This window comes from Salmo trutta, chromosome 32 (assembly GCF_901001165.1).
Source record: "Salmo trutta chromosome 32, fSalTru1.1, whole genome shotgun sequence".
Classification (NCBI taxonomy): Eukaryota; Metazoa; Chordata; class Actinopteri; order Salmoniformes; family Salmonidae; genus Salmo; species Salmo trutta.
The window spans coordinates 37,617,444-37,637,445 of record NC_042988.1 but is presented as its reverse complement, the minus strand read 5'-3'; the positions used below and the strand labels follow the sequence as shown (position 1 = coordinate 37,637,445).

General features: G+C 42.2%; 1 protein-coding gene across 1 annotated transcript in view; it reads left to right on the top strand.

Annotated features, from left to right (window-relative positions):
* Window positions 1-5,548: 5,548 nt before the first annotated feature.
* LOC115171825 (transmembrane protein 235) overlaps window positions 5,549-20,002 on the top strand; it is a 28,426-nt gene continuing 13,972 nt past the window's right edge. The window contains exons 1-4 of the mRNA XM_029728995.1: window positions 5,549-5,689; window positions 10,799-10,903; window positions 12,303-12,383; window positions 17,010-17,147. Of these exons, the coding sequence (XP_029584855.1) occupies window positions 5,614-5,689; window positions 10,799-10,903; window positions 12,303-12,383; window positions 17,010-17,147 (400 nt within the window). The 5' untranslated portion in view covers window positions 5,549-5,613. The remainder of the gene's footprint in view (window positions 5,690-10,798; window positions 10,904-12,302; window positions 12,384-17,009; window positions 17,148-20,002) is intronic.

Below are 20,002 nucleotides of genomic sequence, written 5' to 3'. Positions count from 1 at the left end.
TAGCCCAGAGTAGCCCAAATGGCCCTGTTATGAGTAGCCCAGAGTAGCCCAGAGTAGCCCAAATGGCCCTGTTTGAGTAGCCCATAGTAGCCCCAATGGCCCTGTTATGAGTAGCCCAGAGTAGCCCAAATGGCCCTGTTATGAGTAGCCCAGAGTAGCCCAAATGGCCCTGTTATGAGTAGCCCAGAGTAGCCCAAATGGCCCTGTTATGAGTAGCCCAGAGTAGCCCAAATGGCCCTGTTATGAGTAGCCCAGAGTAGCCCAAATGGCCCTGTTATGAGTAGCCCAGAGTAGCCCAGAGTAGCCCAAATGGCCCTGTTATGAGTAGCCCAGAGTAGCCCAAATGGCCCTGTTATGAGTAGCCCAGAGTAGCCCAAATGGCCCTGTTATGAGTAGCCCAGAGTAGCCCAAATGGCCCTGTTATGAGTAGCCCAGAGTAGCCCAGAGTAGCCCAAATGGCCCTGTTATGAGTAGCCCAGAGTAGCCCAAATGGCCCTGTTGGAATCATCTTACAATGCAATTCCTTGAAGTAATCACTGATTTGACATGACTGATGTAAGCAACCATGCATGTCAGATCAGTGATTACTTGGAGGATGTATTTAAAGAGTAGTCTAGCAGGGCCAATGTCTGGTCCCGCTACAGATTATATAGCTAATTTGAATTAATTATAACAAAGAATAATAAATATGTAATAAATATGTGGAACTCAACATCCGCTGCGCCTTGGTGTTCACCAGGTAAAGGAGTTTTGGACATGGGAAGAAGTGATGGGTGGATGCAAAACCCTTCCTTGGCGGCAGATGGAAGGTAATAATGGAGGACAGCGACGACGCCAGGGTTCGCGGCCACAGAAAGCCCAAAGACAATCCCAAGATTGGGGGGGGCACAAGAGGTGGCCGGTCGAGCCGAGGAGAGTGCCAGATCCCAAATGGCAAACTCTGGAGGAGCGTGTCGTCAGACCACGGCCACAGAAACCCCAAGATATTTTGGGGGGGGGGGGCACATGAAGCTGGCGGCTGAGCCGCGGGAAGAGCCAGAGACTGTCAGGGAGGCAATGGAGAAGTTGGGAGAGAGAGTGATGAGAGAGATGTTGTGCAAGTGGGTTCTGCTCAACATTCGACCAGAAGATCCGGTTAGCAGTCTGGTGAAACCTGTGTCGGCTCTACGCATCAGGCCTCCAGTGCGCATCCCCAGTCCGGTACGTCCTGTGCCTATTCCCCGCACTCGCCCTGAAGTGCGTGTCACCAGTCCGGTGCCACCTGTACCGGCTCCACGCACTAGGCCTCCAGTGCGCATTCACTGTCCGGAGCTTCCGGCGACGGTTCACGGTCCGGAGCTTCCGACGACGGTTCACGGTCCGGAGCTTCTGGCGACGGTCCACGGTCCGGAACCTCCGGCGACGGTCCACGGTCCAGCTCCAAGCCCGGAGCCTTCCTCTGCGCCGGTGCCCAGTCCAGGCACGGCGTCCAACCCAGCTCCAGGGCCAGAGTCCTCCTTTGCGCCGGTGCCCAGGCACGGCGTCCAACCCAGCTCCATGGCCGGAGTCTTCCTTTGTGCAGATGCCCAGTTCAGGCACGGCGTGACTAGGGGGTTCTCTAGTATGTCTATTTCTATGTTGGTGCTAATATGGTTGTCAATTAGAGGCAGCTGTTTATTTTTGCCTCTGATTGGGGAACATATTTAGGTAGCTATTTCCCCACCTGTGTTTTGTGGGATATTGATTGATTGTTTTGTGTTTGTGCATGTGCACCACGTAGTCATGTTTCGTTGTTCGTTTATTGATTTATTTGCTTTTGCTTAAAGTTTCACTTTGAAATAAATATGTGGAACTCAACATCCGCTGCGCCTTGGTCCGCTCATTTCCAAGACTGTGACAGTGTGTATAGTCTAAACAGGAATAATGCCAAGGTTGGTGATGTTTGCTGAATAGTCTCATTCATTGGCTGATTCCTCCTGCTGCCCTGGATGGAATTCTGTGATCTCCCTTAACCCATTGGAAGTCCCACCCATTTGACTACTTAAAGATTGTTAAAACCTTCAGTGGCGCTGCCCATGCTAAACTGGCTTTGTGGCAAGTGTGCCCTCTATCCGTCTCTATGGATGCCCTCTAGTGTGCCCTCTCTCCCATCCTATACCCTCTCCTTCAGCCTCTATCCTGCAATCAACTCGCCCCAAAGACTTCCAGTTCTACCATTGAGGTACCACATCTGCAACAGTTTACAGTCTGAACCAATGAAGACCAACGGTTCTGTGACGAGAGTTTGTGATCAGCACAGTCCATCCAGTAGGTAGTAATAGTGTCACACTCTAGCAGCACAGTCCATCCAGTAGGTAGTAGTGTGTCACACTCTAGCAGCACAGTCCATCCAGTAGGTAGTAATAGTGTCACACTATAGCAGCACAGTCCATCCAGTAGGTAGTAGTAGTGTTTCAGTCTAGCAGCACAGTCCATCCAGTAGGTAGCAGTAGTAGTGTCACACTCTAGCAGCACAGTCCATCCAGTAGGTAGTAATAGTGTCACACTATAGCAGCACAGTCCATCCAGTAGGTAGTAGTAGTGTATCACTCTAGCAGCACAGTCCATCCAGTAGGTAGTAGTAGTGTATCACTCTAGCAGCACAGTCCATCCAGTAGGTAGTAGTAGTGTATCACACTCTAGCAGCACAGTCCATCCAGTAGGTAGTAGTAGTGTCACACTCTAGCAGCACAGTCCATCCAGTAGGTAGTAGTAGTAGTGTATCACTCTAGCAGCACAGTCCATCCAGTAGGTAGTAGTAGTGTATCACTCTAGCAGCACAGTCCATCCAGTAGGTAGTAGTAGTGTATCACTCTAGCAGCACAGTCCATCCAGTAGGTAGTAGTAGTGTATCACACTCTAGCAGCACAGTCCATCCAGTAGGTAGTAGTAGTGTATCACACTCTAGCAGCACAGTCCATCCAGTAGGTAGTAGTAGTGTATCACTCTAGCAGCACAGTCCATCCAGTAGGTAGTAGTAGTGTATCACACTCTAGCAGCACAGTCCATCCAGTAGGTAGTAGTAGTAGTGTATCACTCTAGCAGCACAGTCCATCCAGTAGGTAGTAGTAGTGTCACACTCTAGCAGCACAGTCCATCCAGTAGGTAGCAGTAGTAGTGTCACACTCTAGCAGCACAGTCCATCCAGTAGGTAGTAATAGTAGTGTCACACTCTAGCAGCACAGTCCATCCAGTAGGTAGTAGTAGTGTAGCACTCTAGCAGCACAGTCCATCCAGTAGGTAGTAGTAGTGTAGCACTCTAGCAGCACAGTCCATCCAGTAGGTAGTAGTAGTGTTTCAGTCTAGCAGCACAGTCCATCCAGTAGGTAGTAGTAGTGTTTCAGTCTAGCAGCACAGTCCATCCAGTAGGTAGTAGTAGTGTATCACTCTAGCAGCACAGTCCATCCAGTAGGTAGTAGTAGTGTATCACACTCTAGCAGCACAGTCCATCCAGTAGGTAGTAGTAGTAGTGTTTCAGTCTAGCAGCACAGTCCATCCAGTAGGTAGTAGTAGTGTATCACTCTAGCAGCACAGTCCATCCAGTAGGTAGTAATAGTAGTGTCACACTCTAGCAGCACAGTCCATCCAGTAGGTAGTAGTAGTAGTGTATCACTCTAGCAGCACAGTCCATCCAGTAGGTAGTAGTAGTGTATCACTCTAGCAGCACAGTCCATCCAGTAGGTAGTAGTAGTAGTGTTTCAGTCTAGCAGCACAGTCCATCCAGTAGGTAGTAATAGTAGTGTCACACTCTAGCAGCACAGTCCATCCAGTAGGTAGTAGTAGTAGTGTATCACTCTAGCAGCACAGTCCATCCAGTAGGTAGTAGTAGTGTATCACTCTAGCAGCACAGTCCATCCAGTAGGTAGTAGTAGTAGTGTATCACTCTAGCAGCACAGTCCATCCAGTAGGTAGTAGTAGTGTATCACTCTAGCAGCACAGTCCATCCAGTAGGTAGTAGTAGTGTATCACTCTAGCAGCACAGTCCATCCAGTAGGTAGTAGTAGTAGTGTTTCAGTCTAGCAGCACAGTCCATCCAGTAGGTAGTAGTAGTAGTGTTTCACTCTAGCAGCACAGTCCATCCAGTAGGTAGTAGTAGTGTATCACTCTAGCAGCACAGTCCATCCAGTAGGTAGTAGTAGTGTATCACTCTAGCAGCACAGTCCATCCAGTAGGTAGTAGTAGTGTATCACACTCTAGCAGCACAGTCCATCCAGTAGGTAGTAGTAGTAGTGTTTCAGTCTAGCAGCACAGTCCATCCAGTAGGTAGTAATAGTAGTGTCACACTCTAGCAGCACAGTCCATCCAGTAGGTAGTAGTAGTAGTGTATCACTCTAGCAGCACAGTCCATCCAGTAGGTAGTAATAGTAGTGTCACACTCTAGCAGCACAGTCCATCCAGTAGGTAGTAGTAGTGTATCACTCTAGCAGCACAGTCCATCCAGTAGGTAGTAGTAGTGTATCACTCTAGCAGCACAGTCCATCCAGTAGGTAGTAGTAGTAGTGTTTCAGTCTAGCAGCACAGTCCATCCAGTAGGTAGCAGTGCAATGCATTGATTTAGTGTTGATATTGTGGTGTAGATATGGCTCTTATTACTATTCTACAGGTGTTTGTCTCCCCATATCTCTATCCCACTCTGGAGGTATCCTGAAGAGAGATATATAACCCCTATTTTAAGACATTATAAATGCTAAAACATGCTTATAACAAGTTATAAAATGTTAGATCTGCAGCAGTGGTTGAAAAAGTAGCCAATTGTCATACTTGAGTAAAATTAAAGATACCTTCATAGAAATTGACTCAAGTAAAAGTGAAAGTCAACCAGTAAAATACTACTTGAGTAAAAGTCTAAAAGTATTTGGTTTAAAATATACTTAAGTATCAAAAGTAAATGTAATTGCTAAAATATATTTAAGAATCAAAAGTAAAAGTATGAATCATTTCTATTCCTTATATTAAGCAATCAAGAAGGCAACCTAAATAACAGAATTGTATTTGTGGATAGCCAGGGGCCCACTCCAACACTCAGACATCATTTACAAACTAAGCATGTGTATTTAGTGAGTCCACCAGATCAAAGGCCATAGGTTCTCAAAATGAAACTTACTTTTGATACTTAAGTATATTTCAGCAATTAACAGTAAATTATTTAACATTCTTTATATTTAGCAAACCAGACAGCACAATTTTCTTGTTTTGTTTTTCAAGAAATAGCCAGTGGCGCAGTCCAACACTCAAATATAATTTACAAACGAAGCATGTGTTTAGTGAGTCCTCCAGATCAGTGTCACGCTCTGACCTAGGAGAGCTGTGTTTTCTCTGTTTAGTTAGGTCAGGGTGTGATAGGTGGGTGGGCATTCTATGTTTTGTTTTCTATGTTTTGGCCGGGTATGGTTTCCAATCAGAAGCAGCTGTCTATCGTTGTCTCTGATTGGAAGCCATACTTAGGCAGCCTGTTTTTCCCTGTGTTTTTGTGCAGCTGTGTGTGAGCAGCCCCAGAACGTCACGTTTGTTTCAGTTTTCACCTGTTTTCTTGTTTTGTTTGAGTTCACAAATAAAAGATGTGGAACTACCGGTACGCTGCGCCTTGGCTAATCTATGACAGGGAATATGAAGATAGCACACGTGACAATCAGAGGCAGTGGAGATGACCAGGGATGTTCTCTTGATAAGCGTGAGTTGGACCATTTTCCTGTCCTGCTAAGCATTCAAAATGTAACGAGTACTTTTCGGTGTCAGGGAAAATGTAAAAAGTACATTCTTTTATTTAGGAATGTAGTGAAGTAAAAGTTGTCAAAAATATAAATAGTAAAGTACAGATACCCCAAAAAGTAGTACTTTAAAGTATTTTTACTGAAATACTTTACACCACTGATATGCAGGCTTGGTTTAAAGTGTCACCGGAGGCACATCTGTCCAGCATGTTCTAGAAGCTCACACTAATGTGTCCAGTTGATTGTGTTTTTAAAGAGTGGATTTCCAATATATTTCGACAGATTTAACAACTCAGAGGCTTTGTGGTTAGTGTCCGCCCTGAGATTGGAAGGTTGGGGGTTTGATTTGATACTCAGCATTAAGGAGATGAATTGCGGATAAGGCCCTGCGACAGACGAGCATCCTGGGGGTTGTACATCAAGCTGCATCAAGCTACAGAAACAGGTAACAGGCTGCTGCACTAGGGCCATTCTGGCTCAGAGAAGGCTTACTTCTTTCTCCTTAGACAGATTTGATTTACAGGGGGATATAGATGAGAATGGAAGGCACAGTAGAAAAAGGTAGACAGGGATTGAACCCTGGTTCATTTTGTGTCAAGAGTGTTATCATTTGACATGGCTCTGCATCAGTTGATTGTTAATGTAGTTTGAATTGGCTGTACACTCTTAGAGAAAATGGTGGAACCTAAAAGGGTTCTTTGGCTGTCCCCATAGGACCCTCAAACTCAACTCTGGACCTCAAAGCCAGTTCCACTGCATTTTTTTATTGTTGCCCTCTAATCAGGGACTGATTTACACCTGGGACAACAGGTGGGTGCAATTAATTACCAGATAGAACAGAAAACCAGCAGGCTCCAGACCTTGTAGGTTAAGAGTTGAATACCCTTGCCATAGGAGAACCCTTTTCGGTTCCAGGTAGAACCCTTTTGAGTTCCACGTAGAACCCTTTACACAGAGCGGTCTACATGTAACCCAAAATAGTTTTACCTGGAACCAAAGGGGGTCCTACCTGGATCCAAAAAGTGTTATCCTATGGGGACAGCTGAATGAAACCTTTTGGAATCCTTTATTCTAAGAATGTACTAGTTCATCAAACAAGGCTGTACTGGTACATCTACACTGCTGCGACACAACTGACCACTGTAGGAGCTATTGAAGTTTCTTCATCCATTATCTGTTGACCAATTGAAATCAACAGGGACTTGTAGTAACACTTGATGTTAAAGCCTAAAGGGTATAATGCATTGTAAGACTTGCCATGGGCACATATGATCCCCTTACAATCATCTCATAATAAATCCTGACTGAATACCTTCCATTTTGAGTCAGTTGACACAAAGGAAGACAAAACATAATTATAAGCCTTGTTATAATGCTCATTCATGTTTATACCATGTTATAAAGCACTATATCTGCAGGCTATATTTAGATTGTTACCAGACTTGCTACTCTTATTAAGTTATTTTTTTAAACTAACATGGCTGTTTGGTTGAGGTTTGTCTTTGAGAGTCACACACCATGTAATTCCTTTTTGATCATGGCCCTGAGCTCTACAATCTCCATTAAACAGAATGTTTCTGCAGATTAGGGTTTTGACCACGCTTCTGTGATCATCAAATGGAACACATTTTGACGCTGAAAGTTAATTAAAAATTGTAAGTGAAACATCCTATTGACCTTCTTATTCTTTATGTAGTACTTTAGTATCTATAAATCAAATGCACAGTTGAAGTCAGAGGTTTACATACACCTTAGCCAAATACATTTAAACTCAGTTTTTCACAATTCCTGACATTTAATCCTAGTAAAAATCCCTGTTTTAGGTCAGTTAGGATCACCACTTCATTTTAAGAATGTGAAATGTCAGAATAATAGTAGAGAGAATGATTTATTTCAGCTTTTACTTCGTTCATCACATTCCCAGTGGGTCGGAAGTTTACATACACTCAATTAGTATTTGGTAGCATTGCCTTTAAATTGATTAACTTGGGTCAAACGTTTCGGGTAGCCTTCCACAAGCTTCCCACAAAAAGTTGGGTGAATTTTGGCCCATTCCTCCTGACAGAGCTGGTGTAACTGAGTCAGGTTTGTAAGGCCTCCTTGCTCACACACGCTTTTTCAGTTCTGCCCACAAATTTCAAATAGGATTGAGGTCAGGGCTTTGTGATGGCCAATCCAATACCTTGACTTTGTTGTCCTTAAGCCATTTTACCACAACTTTGGAAGTATGCTTGGGGTCATTGTCCATTTGGAAGACCCATTTGCGACCAAGCTTGAACTTCCTGACTGATGTCTTGAGATGTTGCTTCAATATATCCACATAATTTTCCTCCCTCATGATGCCATCTATTTTGTGAAGTGCACCAGTCCCTCCTGCAGCAAAACACCCCCACAACATGACGCTGCCACCCCCGTGCCTCACGGTTGGGATGGTGTTCTTCGGCTTGCAAGCCTCTCCATCTTTCCTCCAAACATAACGATTGTAACGACTGTCGTAGAGAGGGGACCAAGATGCAGCGTGGCACGTGTTCATGATTTTTTTATTTGAATCAAACAAACACTCGAACCAAAACAAGGGAAAACGAAAGCGCACAGTTCTGTCAGGTACAGAAAACTAAACAGAAAACAACTACCCACAAACACAGGTGGGAAAAGGCTGCCTAGGTATGATTCCTAATCAGAGACGACGATAGACAGCTACCTCTGATTAGGAACCATACTCAGCCCAAAACAAAGAAATACAAAACATAGAAATAAACCATCTCTCTCAGGTCAGGGCGTGACAACGATGGTCATTATGGCCAAACAGTTCTATTTTTGTTTCATCAGACCAGAGGACAATTCTCCAAAAAGAATGATCTTTGTCCCCATGTGCAGTTGCAAACCGTAGTCTGGCTTTTTTATGGTGGTTTTGAAGCAGTGGCTTCTTCCTTGCTGAGTAGCCATTCAAGTTATGTCGACATAGGAGACTCGTTTTACTGTGGATATAGATACTTTTGTACCTGTTTCCTCCAGCATCTTCACAAGGTCCTTTGCTGTTGTTCTGGGATTGATTTGCACTTTTCGCACCAAAGTACGTTCATCTCTAGGAGACAGAACGCGTCTCCTTCCTGAGCAGTATGATGGCTGCGTGGTCTCATGGTGTTTATACTTGCGTACTATTGTCTGTACAGATTAATGTGGTACCTTTAGGCGTTTGGAAATTGCTCCCAAGGAAGAACCAGACCAAGGTCTACAATTTTATTTCTGAGGTCTAGGCTGATTTCTTGTGATTTTCCCATGATGTCAAGCAGAGGCACTGAGTTTGAAGGTAGGTCTTGAAATATATCCACAGGTATACCTCCAATTGACTCAAATGATGTCAATTAGCCTATCAGAAGCTTCTAAAGCCATGACATAATTTTCTGGAATTTCCCAAGCTGTTTAAAGGCACAGTCAACTTAGTGTATGTAAACTTCTGACCCACTGGAATTGTGATACAGTGAATTATAAGTTAAATAATCTGTCTGTAAACAATTGTTGGAAAAATAACTTGTATCATGCACAAAGTAGATGTCCTAACTGACTTGCCAAAACTATAGTTTGTTAACAAGTAATGTGTGGAGTGTTTGGAAAACGAATTTTAATGTCTCCAACCTAAGTGTATGTAAACTTCCCACTTCAACTGTGTGTACAAAGCCCTTTTTACATCAGCAGATGTCACAAAGTGCTTATACAGAAACCCAGCCTAAAACCCCCCATCTGGGTGGTAGCTTGACTAGGAAACTTGTTGTCAGCTCCCCAATCTAGTGCCATAGGCTTTTGCTCAGTGGGCTACAGCCTTGACATGCACAAGAGCCTCATGCAACCCAGGGATCACTCCATGTCAATTGGGGACATGAGGACATGAGAGGGTGCTGAATACAATTTAATCCAATACAATAATTGTGGACCCAGCTGGTTATTGAAGTAGCCTACTACTAATACAACATTCCTCCATTCCAGGTAACCTGACTGATTTCTTGACTGGCCATTGACTGGCCATTCTAAGAAATTGTCACAATATTATTAAAAGTTCCGAAATGGAGCTCTTCATTCATTAAGTGTTTGGTGTAATGGATCAGCTGTTCCAAAATAGGCTCACTACTGAAATACAACATATATTAGCATTGCCACTGCGCATCAAAAACGTTATAAGAGAATTGAGTAGGACTGGGCTGCAGCGTCATAGCCAATGCTACAAGTACCCGGTTAGGTGTAACCCATGGCTTAAATTGAGTACATGTTAAGCTAATAGTTTACTAGATTTCATTTGAGCAAGTAGTTTATCAATACTGCACCTTGCTTTATTCTATTGGGTTTCCAATTGACAGTCCCGCCCTCTGATTGACAGCTCTCAGATGAGAACGTCTGTTTAACCTGCTCGAGATGGACAAAATAAGCGCGTTTTGAGTCCTCATCAGCATCTGAACAGAAAGTTTCCATTTTGAGTTTGAAACTAGAAAAGTTTCTCAAAGTAAAGTATTTCTCTATTGTGATTTATCTTCATATTGCTACTAAAGCCGGCTATTTTCTATAAAATGATTTCCTGGTGTCCTGCTCATTTTACTTATAGGGCCTAATGTTTACTCTCACTACTCCTACGAACTAGCGTTGGTGTACTTACCCAGGAGTGAGGAGTGGGTTACATAAGCAGCGGACCCTCTCAGTAGTGTCTAATAATACATCGGTCGGCTACTCTCTCTCCCGTTATTTACTATTTCAAAGCGCACTTGTGTTTTATTATTCGTTCCATTATATTTGACAATATCACAACAGAACCATCTTGACCAGATGTTGCCGAGGATCATTTGACAAGTCAGCACTAGATGGCGGGAGAAGAATAGAGAGCATGTTGGAGAGCTTTGCGTATTTATCCATCTCCGGTGCCCGGTCCAGAACGTTGTGTGATACGGATTTCTTTGTGACCATGACGTTCATTTGAATTGCTCACGGATTTGTTTTTAACCAAGTTTAAAAGACAATGAAGTACGGAATGGTTGTTATCACGGCTGGCTTTTCAGGTTTACTCAGCTTCAGCTTTCTTGCAGTGGCAATTGGCAGCGACTATTGGTACATCATCGATGTGAACAAGGCGAACCAGTCGGACTTGGAGGACCTGAGTTCGCATTCCGGTCTCTGGAGGATCCGTGAAGGTATGTCCACGTAATTATTCTTCTTTTTTAAGCACCCCAAATTAAATGCCATAGCCTAGCACACTTTGATATAGCGGTTCAATATTGCGCTGTGTTTTCTGGTAGATTGTCATATAACTTGAAATACATATGCCTAATTTAAACAACGGAGTCTACCTGTTTCACCACCCATGTCAGGCTGCTTCCACGACCCACTGGCCACAGACGTCCGTTCAACGTCTAATTTTAATGTATATTTGGTTGAGTTGTCAACTAACGTGAATTCAACCAAAAATGTCCTTTAGTTTAAAAGTTGGATGAAAAAAATAAGAAATTCCCATAAATTAATGACTTTTTGCAAATCCAATCACTTTTCAATGTTGATTCAGCCTCATCACATTTTTGCTTTCCTTACTTTATATTAGATTACATTTATTTAAATTCAACTACAAAAACTGAATCGAGTTTGTGGACCCAATACTGGTCCATAGCCATCTCTGTTGTATGCCAGCTAATCTCTTCCCCACCCGAGACTCATTTGCATGCACAGGACATTGCAATAAACAGGTGCACTTTAGAAGCATGTTTTATTGCACTCCTGCTCATTTACATGTTGCATATACATTATTATTATTGTTATTATTATTAATAATAATATTATTATGATTGTTATTATTATTGTTGTTGTTGTTGTTTTTGTTATTATTATTATTATTATTATTATTATTATTATTATTAATAATATTAATATTATTATTATTCACATAGCTCACCTGTATCTTTCTGGCTGTTTTTTTAACTGCATCTGTCAGCCTAGAGTATATTTCCTGTTGCAGAAAGTGTTTGCGTTCCAAATCACACCCTATTCCCTATTCCTGTTCGCGTTCCAAATCACACCCCATTCCCTATTCCCATAGAGCTCCGGTCAAAAGTAGTGCACTACATAGGAAATAAGATGCTATTTGGGACGCAGGCATAGGGGAGTGTTACTTTACGCAGGGAGCGCCTGCAGTGTCTGTTAGTGTATCAAGGCAAGTGCTACACCACACTACTGCAGTACAGTGTGTCAACAGTATCACTGCTATAGATTTGTTGATTTATGGTCTGTAAAGATTTCTGTCTGAGAGCTCAGCGGTGAAGCAGCCGTTGATGTTAGGTACACACTTAGTAACCGGATATTAGCAACCATATAGGTCTTATACAGCCATAGGTGTGTTGTGTCATAGGCCTACCTTTTGACTGGTAATTTAACGTTGTCATGTATGTCTACCAGTCTGAGCGGTCCAATATAATATGCAATATCTGCCATTTAGCAGAAGCTTTTATCCAAAGCGACGTACAGCCATGCATGCATGCCATTTTACGTATCATCTACCAGTCTGAAAGGTCAGCACATATCTTCTGTTTGCTCTTTTTACAGGGAAAAATGCCACCTCTTGGCCAATCCAGTCCTTCTTTGTGGATACCTCCAACAAAACTGACATAGAGAAGCACCTTATCAGTGAGTATGTGGCCTCTGCTATGTGGCTTCCAACGCCTTCTACATGAAGACTATATTTGAGTCCCAAATGGCACCCTATTCCCTACATAGTGCATAACGTTTAACCAGAGTCCCATGAGCCCTGGTAAAAAGTAGCAGTAGTGGAAAAATTAACAAATTGTCATACTTGAGTAAAAGTAAAGATACCTTAATGGAAAATAACTCAAGTTAAAGTATAAATTACCAAAAAAATATTATTTTAAGCAAATCAGGTGGCACCATTTTCTTGTTATTTTGATATTTACAGATAGCCAGGGGTACACACCAACACTCAGACATCATTTACAAATGAAGCATGTGTGTTTAGTGAGTCTGCCAGATCAGATGCAGTAGGGATGACTCATGATAAGTGTGTGAATTTGACCATTTTGCTGTTCTGCTAAGTATTGAAAATGTAACGAGTACTTTTGGTTGTCAGGGAAAATGTATGGAGTTAAAAGTCAATTATTTTCTTTAGGAATGTAGTGGAGTAAAATTAATCAAAAATATAAATAGTAAAGTACAGATACCCCAAAAAACGATTTGAGTAGTAATTCAAGTATTTTTACTGAAGTACTTTAAACTATTGAAAAGTAGTGCACTATATGCCATTTAGGGCACAGGTGTAGTTAGTTCTAGCTCTGTCACACCCACATACAACAGCACAGGTTGTTGAGTCTGTACGATGGGCTCAATGTTTACCAAGTGAATCAACATCATTGCACTCCACTTTGACAATACAATATAGACCCCATAAAATGAAAAGGTTCATTACTTAACATGTACAGTTGAAGTTGGAAGTTTACATACACCTTAGCCAAATACATTTAAATTCAGTTTTTCACAATTCCTGACATTTAATCCTAGTAAAAATTCCCTGTCTTAGGTCAGTTAGGATCACCACTTTATTTTAAGAATGTGAAATGTCAGAATGATAGTAGAGAGAATGGTTAATTTCAGCTTTTATTTCTTTCATCACATTCCCAGTGGGTCAGAAGTTTACATACACTCAATTAGTATTTGGTAGCATTACCTTTAAATTGTTTAACTTGGGTCAAACGTTTCAGGTAGCCTTCCACAAGCTTCCCACAATATGTTGGGTGAATTTTGGCCCATTCCTCCTGACAGAGCTGGTGTAACTGAGTCAGGTTTGTAGGCCTCCTTGCTCGCACACGCTTTTTCAGTTCTGCCCACAAATGTTCTATATGATTGAGGTCAGGGCTTTGTGATGGCCACTCCAATACCTTGACTTTGTTGTCCTTAAGCCATTTTGCCACAACTTCGGAAGTATGCTTGGGGTAATTGTCCATTTGGAAGACCCATTTGCGACCAAGCTTTAACTTCCTGACTGATGTCTTGAGATGTTGCTTCAATATATCCACATCATTTCCCCCCCTCATGATGCCATCTATTTTGTGAAGTGCACCAGTCCCTCCTGCAGCAAAGCACCCCCACAAAATGATGCTGCCACCCCCGTGCTTCACGGTTGGGATGGTATTCTTCGGCTCGTAAGCCTCCCCCTTTTTCCTCCGAACATAATGATGGTCATTATGGCCAAATAGTTTTATTTTTGTTTCATCAGACCAGAGGACATTTCTCCAAAAAGTATGATCTTTGTCACCATGTGCAGTTGCAAACCATAGTCTGGCTTTTCTAATGGCGGTTTTGGAGCAGTGTCTTCTTCCTTGCTGAGCGGCCTTTCAGGTTATGTCAATATAGAACTCGTTTTACTGTGGATTTAGATACTTTTGTACCTGTTTCCTCCAACATCTTCACAAGGTCCTTTGCTGTTCTGGGATTGATTTGCACTTTTTGCACCAAAGTAAGTTTATCTCTAGGAGACAGAACGCGTCTCCTTCCTGAGCGGTATGATGGCTGCGTGGTCCCATGTTATACTGGCGTAGTGTTGTTTGTACAGATGCACGTGGTACCTTCAGGTGTTTGGAAATTGCTCCCAAGGATGAACCAGACTTGTGGAGGTCTACAATTTTATTTCTGAGGTCTTGGCTGATTTCTTTTGATTTTCCCATGATGTCAAGCAGAGGCACTGATTTTGAAGGTAGGCCTTGAAATACATCCACAGGTACACCTCCAAAATGATGTCAATTATCCTATCAGAAGCTTCTAAAGCCATGACATAATTTTCTGGAATTTTCCAAGCTGTTTAGAGGCACAGTCAACTTAGTGTATGTAAACTTCTGACCCACTGGAATTGTGATATGGTGAATTATAAGTGAAATAATCTGTCTGTAAACAATTGTTGGAAAAATAACTTGTGTCATGCACAAAGTAGATGTCCTAACCGACCTGCCAAAACTATAGTTTGTTAACAAGTAATTTGTGGAGTGGTTGAAAAACGAGTTTTAATGACTCCAACCTAAGTGTATGTAAACTTCCCACTTCAACTGTAGATGGGCTTTTGTTGGCCTATAGTGGATACTTGACTTAATTAAGGACAAGTAGCATTTCAGGACGACGTAAAACAGACCAAGCTGACAAAGAAAGGGTTTCTTTTTTTATGGATCTTTTGGATTTACAGTGTATTCGGAAAGTATTCAGACCCCTTAACTTTTTCCACATTTTGTTACATTACAGCCTTATTCTAAAATCTATTAAATAGTTTTTTCCCTTATCAATCTACACACAATACCCCATAATGATGAAGAAATATTATTTTTTTCAAATGTATAAAAATTAATAAAATGAAATATCACATTTACAAAAGTATTAAGACTCTTTACTCAGTACTTTGTTGAAGCACCTTTGGCAGCGATTACAGTCTCACGTCTTCTTGGGTATGACGCTATAAGCTTGGCATGGGGAGTTTCTCCCATTCTTCTTTGCAGATCCTCTGAAGTTCTGTCAGGTTTGATGGGGAGTGTTGCTGCATGGCTATTTTCTGGTCTCTCCAGAGATGTTTGATCGGGTTCAAGTCCGGGTTCTGGCTGGGCCACTCGATGACATTCAGAGACTTGTCCTGAAGCCACTCCTGCGTTGTCTTGGCTGTGTGCTTAGGGTCGTTGTACTGTTGGAAGGTGAACCTTCATCCCAGTTCGAGGTCCTGAGTGCTCTGGAGCAGGTTTTCATTAAGGATCTCTCTGTACTTTGCTCTGTTCATCTTTCCCTCGATCCTGACTAGTCTCCCAGTCCCTGCTGCTGAAAGAAATCCCCACAGCATGATGCTACCACCACCATGTTTCACCGTAGGGATGGTGCCAGGTTTTCTCCAGACATGACGATTGGTATTCAGGCCAAAGGGTTCAATAATGGTTTCATCAGACCAGAGAATCTTGTTTCTCATGGTCTGAGAGTCCTTTAGGTGCAAACTCCAAGCAGGCTTTCATTTGCCTTTTACTAAGGAGTGGCTTCCTTGTGGCCACTCTACCATAAAGGCCTGATTGGTGGAGTGCTGCAGAGATGGTTGTCCTTCTGGAAGGTACTCCCATCTCCACAGAGGAACTCTGGAACTCTGTCAGAGTGACCATCGGGTTCTTGGTCACCTCCCTGACCAAGGCCCTTCTCCCCCGATTGCTCAGTTTGTCTGGGTGGGCAGCTCTAGGAAGAGTCTTGGTGGTTCCAAACTTCTTCTATTTAAGAATGATGGAGGCCACTGTGTTCTTGTGGACCTTCAATGCTGCAGACATTTTTTGGTACCCTTCCCCAGACCTGTGCCTCGACACAATCCTGTCTCGGAGCTCTACAGACAATTCTTTGACCGCATGACTTGGTTTTTGCTCTGACCTGCACTGTCAACTGTGGGACCTTTATATAGACTCGTGTGTGCCTTTGCAAATCTTGTCCAAATCAATTGAATTTAACACAGGTGGACTCCAATCAAGTTGTAGAAACATTTCAAGGATGATCAATGGAACAGAATGCAGCTGAGCTCAATTTTGAGTCTCATAGCAAAGGGTCTGAATACTTATGTAAATAATACATTTGCAAACATTTCTGAAAACCTGTTTTCTTATTGTCATTATGAGGATTTGTGTGTAGATTGATGATGGGAAACAAATCATTTAATCCATTGTAGAATAAAACTGTAACTGTAACGTAATAAAATGTGGAAAAAGTCAAGAGGTCTGAATGCCCCCTCCCACACACAGTGATGTTTCTAGGCATAAGCGACATAAGTGGTCACTAGGGGGCCCACAACCCGATTTAGTAAGTCAGCCTGGGTCTCAACGTAATGTTGAGAGTTAGAACAGTATGATACAATTTAGAAGTTTGTTAGTGCATCTGCACTTTCCTTCTTGTTATGTCAGTCACTGACAATCACTTAATTAGCCCATGTGAGCTAAGATTTCTCTACGCAAAATGTGTAGAATTGCAGGACATTAACTTCAAAGCTGCAAATCATTCTCTCTGCCACCAAGAGGGAGGCATTACATTTTTTTGCCTGTGAGGTGGGGGGGCCCCCCAACCAAATAATTGCTTATGGTCCCCGAAACGCTAGAAACGGACCAGCTCACACACACACACACACACACACACACACACACACACACACGCACCATGCGGAAATGTTTTTGTGAGATGACAATGTACAGTGATATGTATTTCTCCAGCTCACAGTAACCCTGCTTTGCATTCTGGGTCTCCCTGCAGACTCCCACAAGGTCATAGTCATCCTGCTGCCTCTCAGTCTGTTGCTGGTGGTGTTGGGAGGGATCTGTGGTCTGGTCAGCTCTCTGGCCAGGAATCCCAGCCTGCTGGCTGGCTCCGCCTCCTACTTCCTCTTCTGCAGTAAGTCATTTCTGGAGCATCCCCTGGTGTTCAGGCCTGGATTGTGTTCATTAGGCACTAATTGGGCAACAACGGACTGAAACGGGGACTACATGGACTTGTCCAATGAGAAACACTCTTTTTATTTTTTGTATATATTTTTTTTAATTATGTTGTGTGCCCTAATGAACACAACCCTGGTTTTCAGACAAGGCTTAACATAGTATTTGTGTTTGATTGAGCTTTCCCAGCACAATGGAAACAATAGAATAGTCCAAAAGTGCCAACTCTGCCCACCTGGCACTCAAGGTGAATCTTTTGAAATAAAATGTGTTTTCATGGTGTTCTGGAGCTTGTGGCAGTGAAATGGTTATTTTATATTGATTCTATGTTGTACTGATGTGAATGTCTTGTTCAATTGCTTTAGGCTGAAATTGTACGGTGCATGATACTGAAAGGTTAAAGACCAGTGGGGCATTTTCTAGCTGTCAGTGTGTGTGGGTGTGGGAGGATTTGAGTACAAACATTCTCATACTGTTGTCTTTATTTAATTGAAGGTCGCTTTCAGCTTTCAAATAAACTCAGTTTTCTTTCTGAAACAGGCTTAAATAACCTCATTCAAGGATTTTTAGAGATGACAGCAAATATGTTTTGAAAGGTTGAGATATTGCACTGAATACTTTCAGTCAGGGTCGGTTTAATGCAGGGGCTTCCCGGGGCTGAAGCCCCTGAGCCCAAGCCCGTAGATCCAGCCACAGGAGTTTAAAATACACCAGAGAGCATCATTTAGCCACAGCAGATGAATAGTTCCTCCCCCCCCCAAAAAACAACTGTGGATTAATTAACCTCTCTAGGGTAGGGGGCAGTATTTGCACGGCCGGATAAAAAACGTACCCGATTTAATCTGGTTATTACTACTGCCCAGAAACTAGAATATGCATATAATTATTGGCTTTGGATAGAAAACACCCTAAAGTTTCTAAAACTGTTTGAATGGTGTCTGAGTATAATAGAACTCATATGACAGGCAAAAACCTGAGAAGATTCCTTACAGGAAGTGGCCTGTCTGACCATTTCTTGGGCTTCTACACTCTCTTTATTGAAAACTGAGGATCTCTGCTGTAACGTGACACTTCCTACGGCTCCCATAGGCTCTCAGAAGATGAATGATGTCTTTGCAGGCCCTGGCTGAAAAACAGTAGCGCATTTGGATAATGGTCGATCAGAGAACAATGAGACTGAGGCGCGTGCACGAGGCGACACCATGTTTTTATTTTTTCGTCTTTGAACTAAAACAGGGTTTCCCGGTCGGAATATTATCGCTTTTTTACGAGAAAAATCGCATAAAAATTGATTTTAAACAGCGGTTGACATGCTTCAAAGTACGGTAATGGAATATTTAGATTTTTTTTTGTCACGAAACGCGTCGGGCGCGTCACCCTTTTTCACCCTTCGGATAGTGTCTTGAACGCACGAACAAAACAGAGGATATTTGAACATAACTATGGATTATTTTGAACCAAACCAACATTTGTTATTGAAGTAGAAGTCCTGGGAGTGCATTCTGACGAAGAACAGCAAAGGTAATCAAAATTTTTTAATAGTAAATCGGAGTTTGGTGAGGGCCAAACTTGGTGGGTGTCTAAATAGCTAGCCTGTGATGGCTGGGCTATCTACTCAGAATATTGCAAAATGTGCTTTTGCCAAAAAGCTATTTTAAAATCGGACATAGCGATTGCATAAAGGAGTTCTGTATCTATAATTCTTAAAATAATTTATGTTTTTTGTGAACGTTTATCGTGAGTAATTTAGTAAATTCACCGGAAGTTTGCGGTGGGTATGCTAGTTCTGAACGTCACATGCTAATGTAAAAAGCTGTTTTTTGATATAAATATGAACTTGATTGAACAAAACATGCATGTATTGTATAACATAATGTCCTAGGATTGTCATCTGATGAAGATCATCAAAGGTTAGTGCTGCATTTAGCTGTGGTTTGGGTTTATGTGACATTATATGCTAGCTTGAAAAATGGGTGTCTGTTTATTTCTGGCTGGGTACTCTCTTGACATAATCTAATGTTTTGCTTTCGTTGTAAAGCCTTTTTGAAATCGGACAATGTGGTTAGATTAACGAGAGTATTGTCTTTAAAATGGTGTAAAATAGTCATATGTTTGAGAAATTGAAGTAATAGCATTTCTAAGGTATTTGAATAACGCGCCACGGGATTCCACTGGCTGTTGAGTAGATGGGACGATTTCGTCCCACATACCCTAGAGAGGTTAAAGAGCGACTGCCTTTTAAAAGCCAACTAATCCTTTTGAGGCATCAATATGAGTCAGAAACAGTTATTCTAGTGTCATAATTGACTTCAAAGTGTAAATAGAATAATTTTGGTCGTGAAGTCAGTTTTGTCTACAACAGAGTGTGTAACATCTGTGCATCACACTGGGTAAATGAAGGTTGGGTTTTGATTTGACAATGTCCTTTTGACCACTAACATGGGGTGAACAGCTGTGATGATTGCTCTCTATCCAATAGCATTGACAGTGAGACAGGCCTGCCCAGAAGCTCTTGACTTTTTACATCAGACAACACGTTGTGCATTTTATTACTTGAGAAATACTGCAACAAATACCTTAGTTAGATGTAAAATTGTGCAACTACAACATCCTTGGCCAAAACGTCAACATTTATTACAGATTTCTTGAGTTATTTTAGATTCATTCTTGGGACTTTGAGGAAAGGAAATAGGCTTCCGCGTCTACAGTGTCACATGGGGGACAAACATCAATAACCAAACGTGAAATCGGTCAGGAAACTGAAATCTTGTTTATCGAATGAGCAACAGAAAAAACATGACCAGTCTGCGTGTT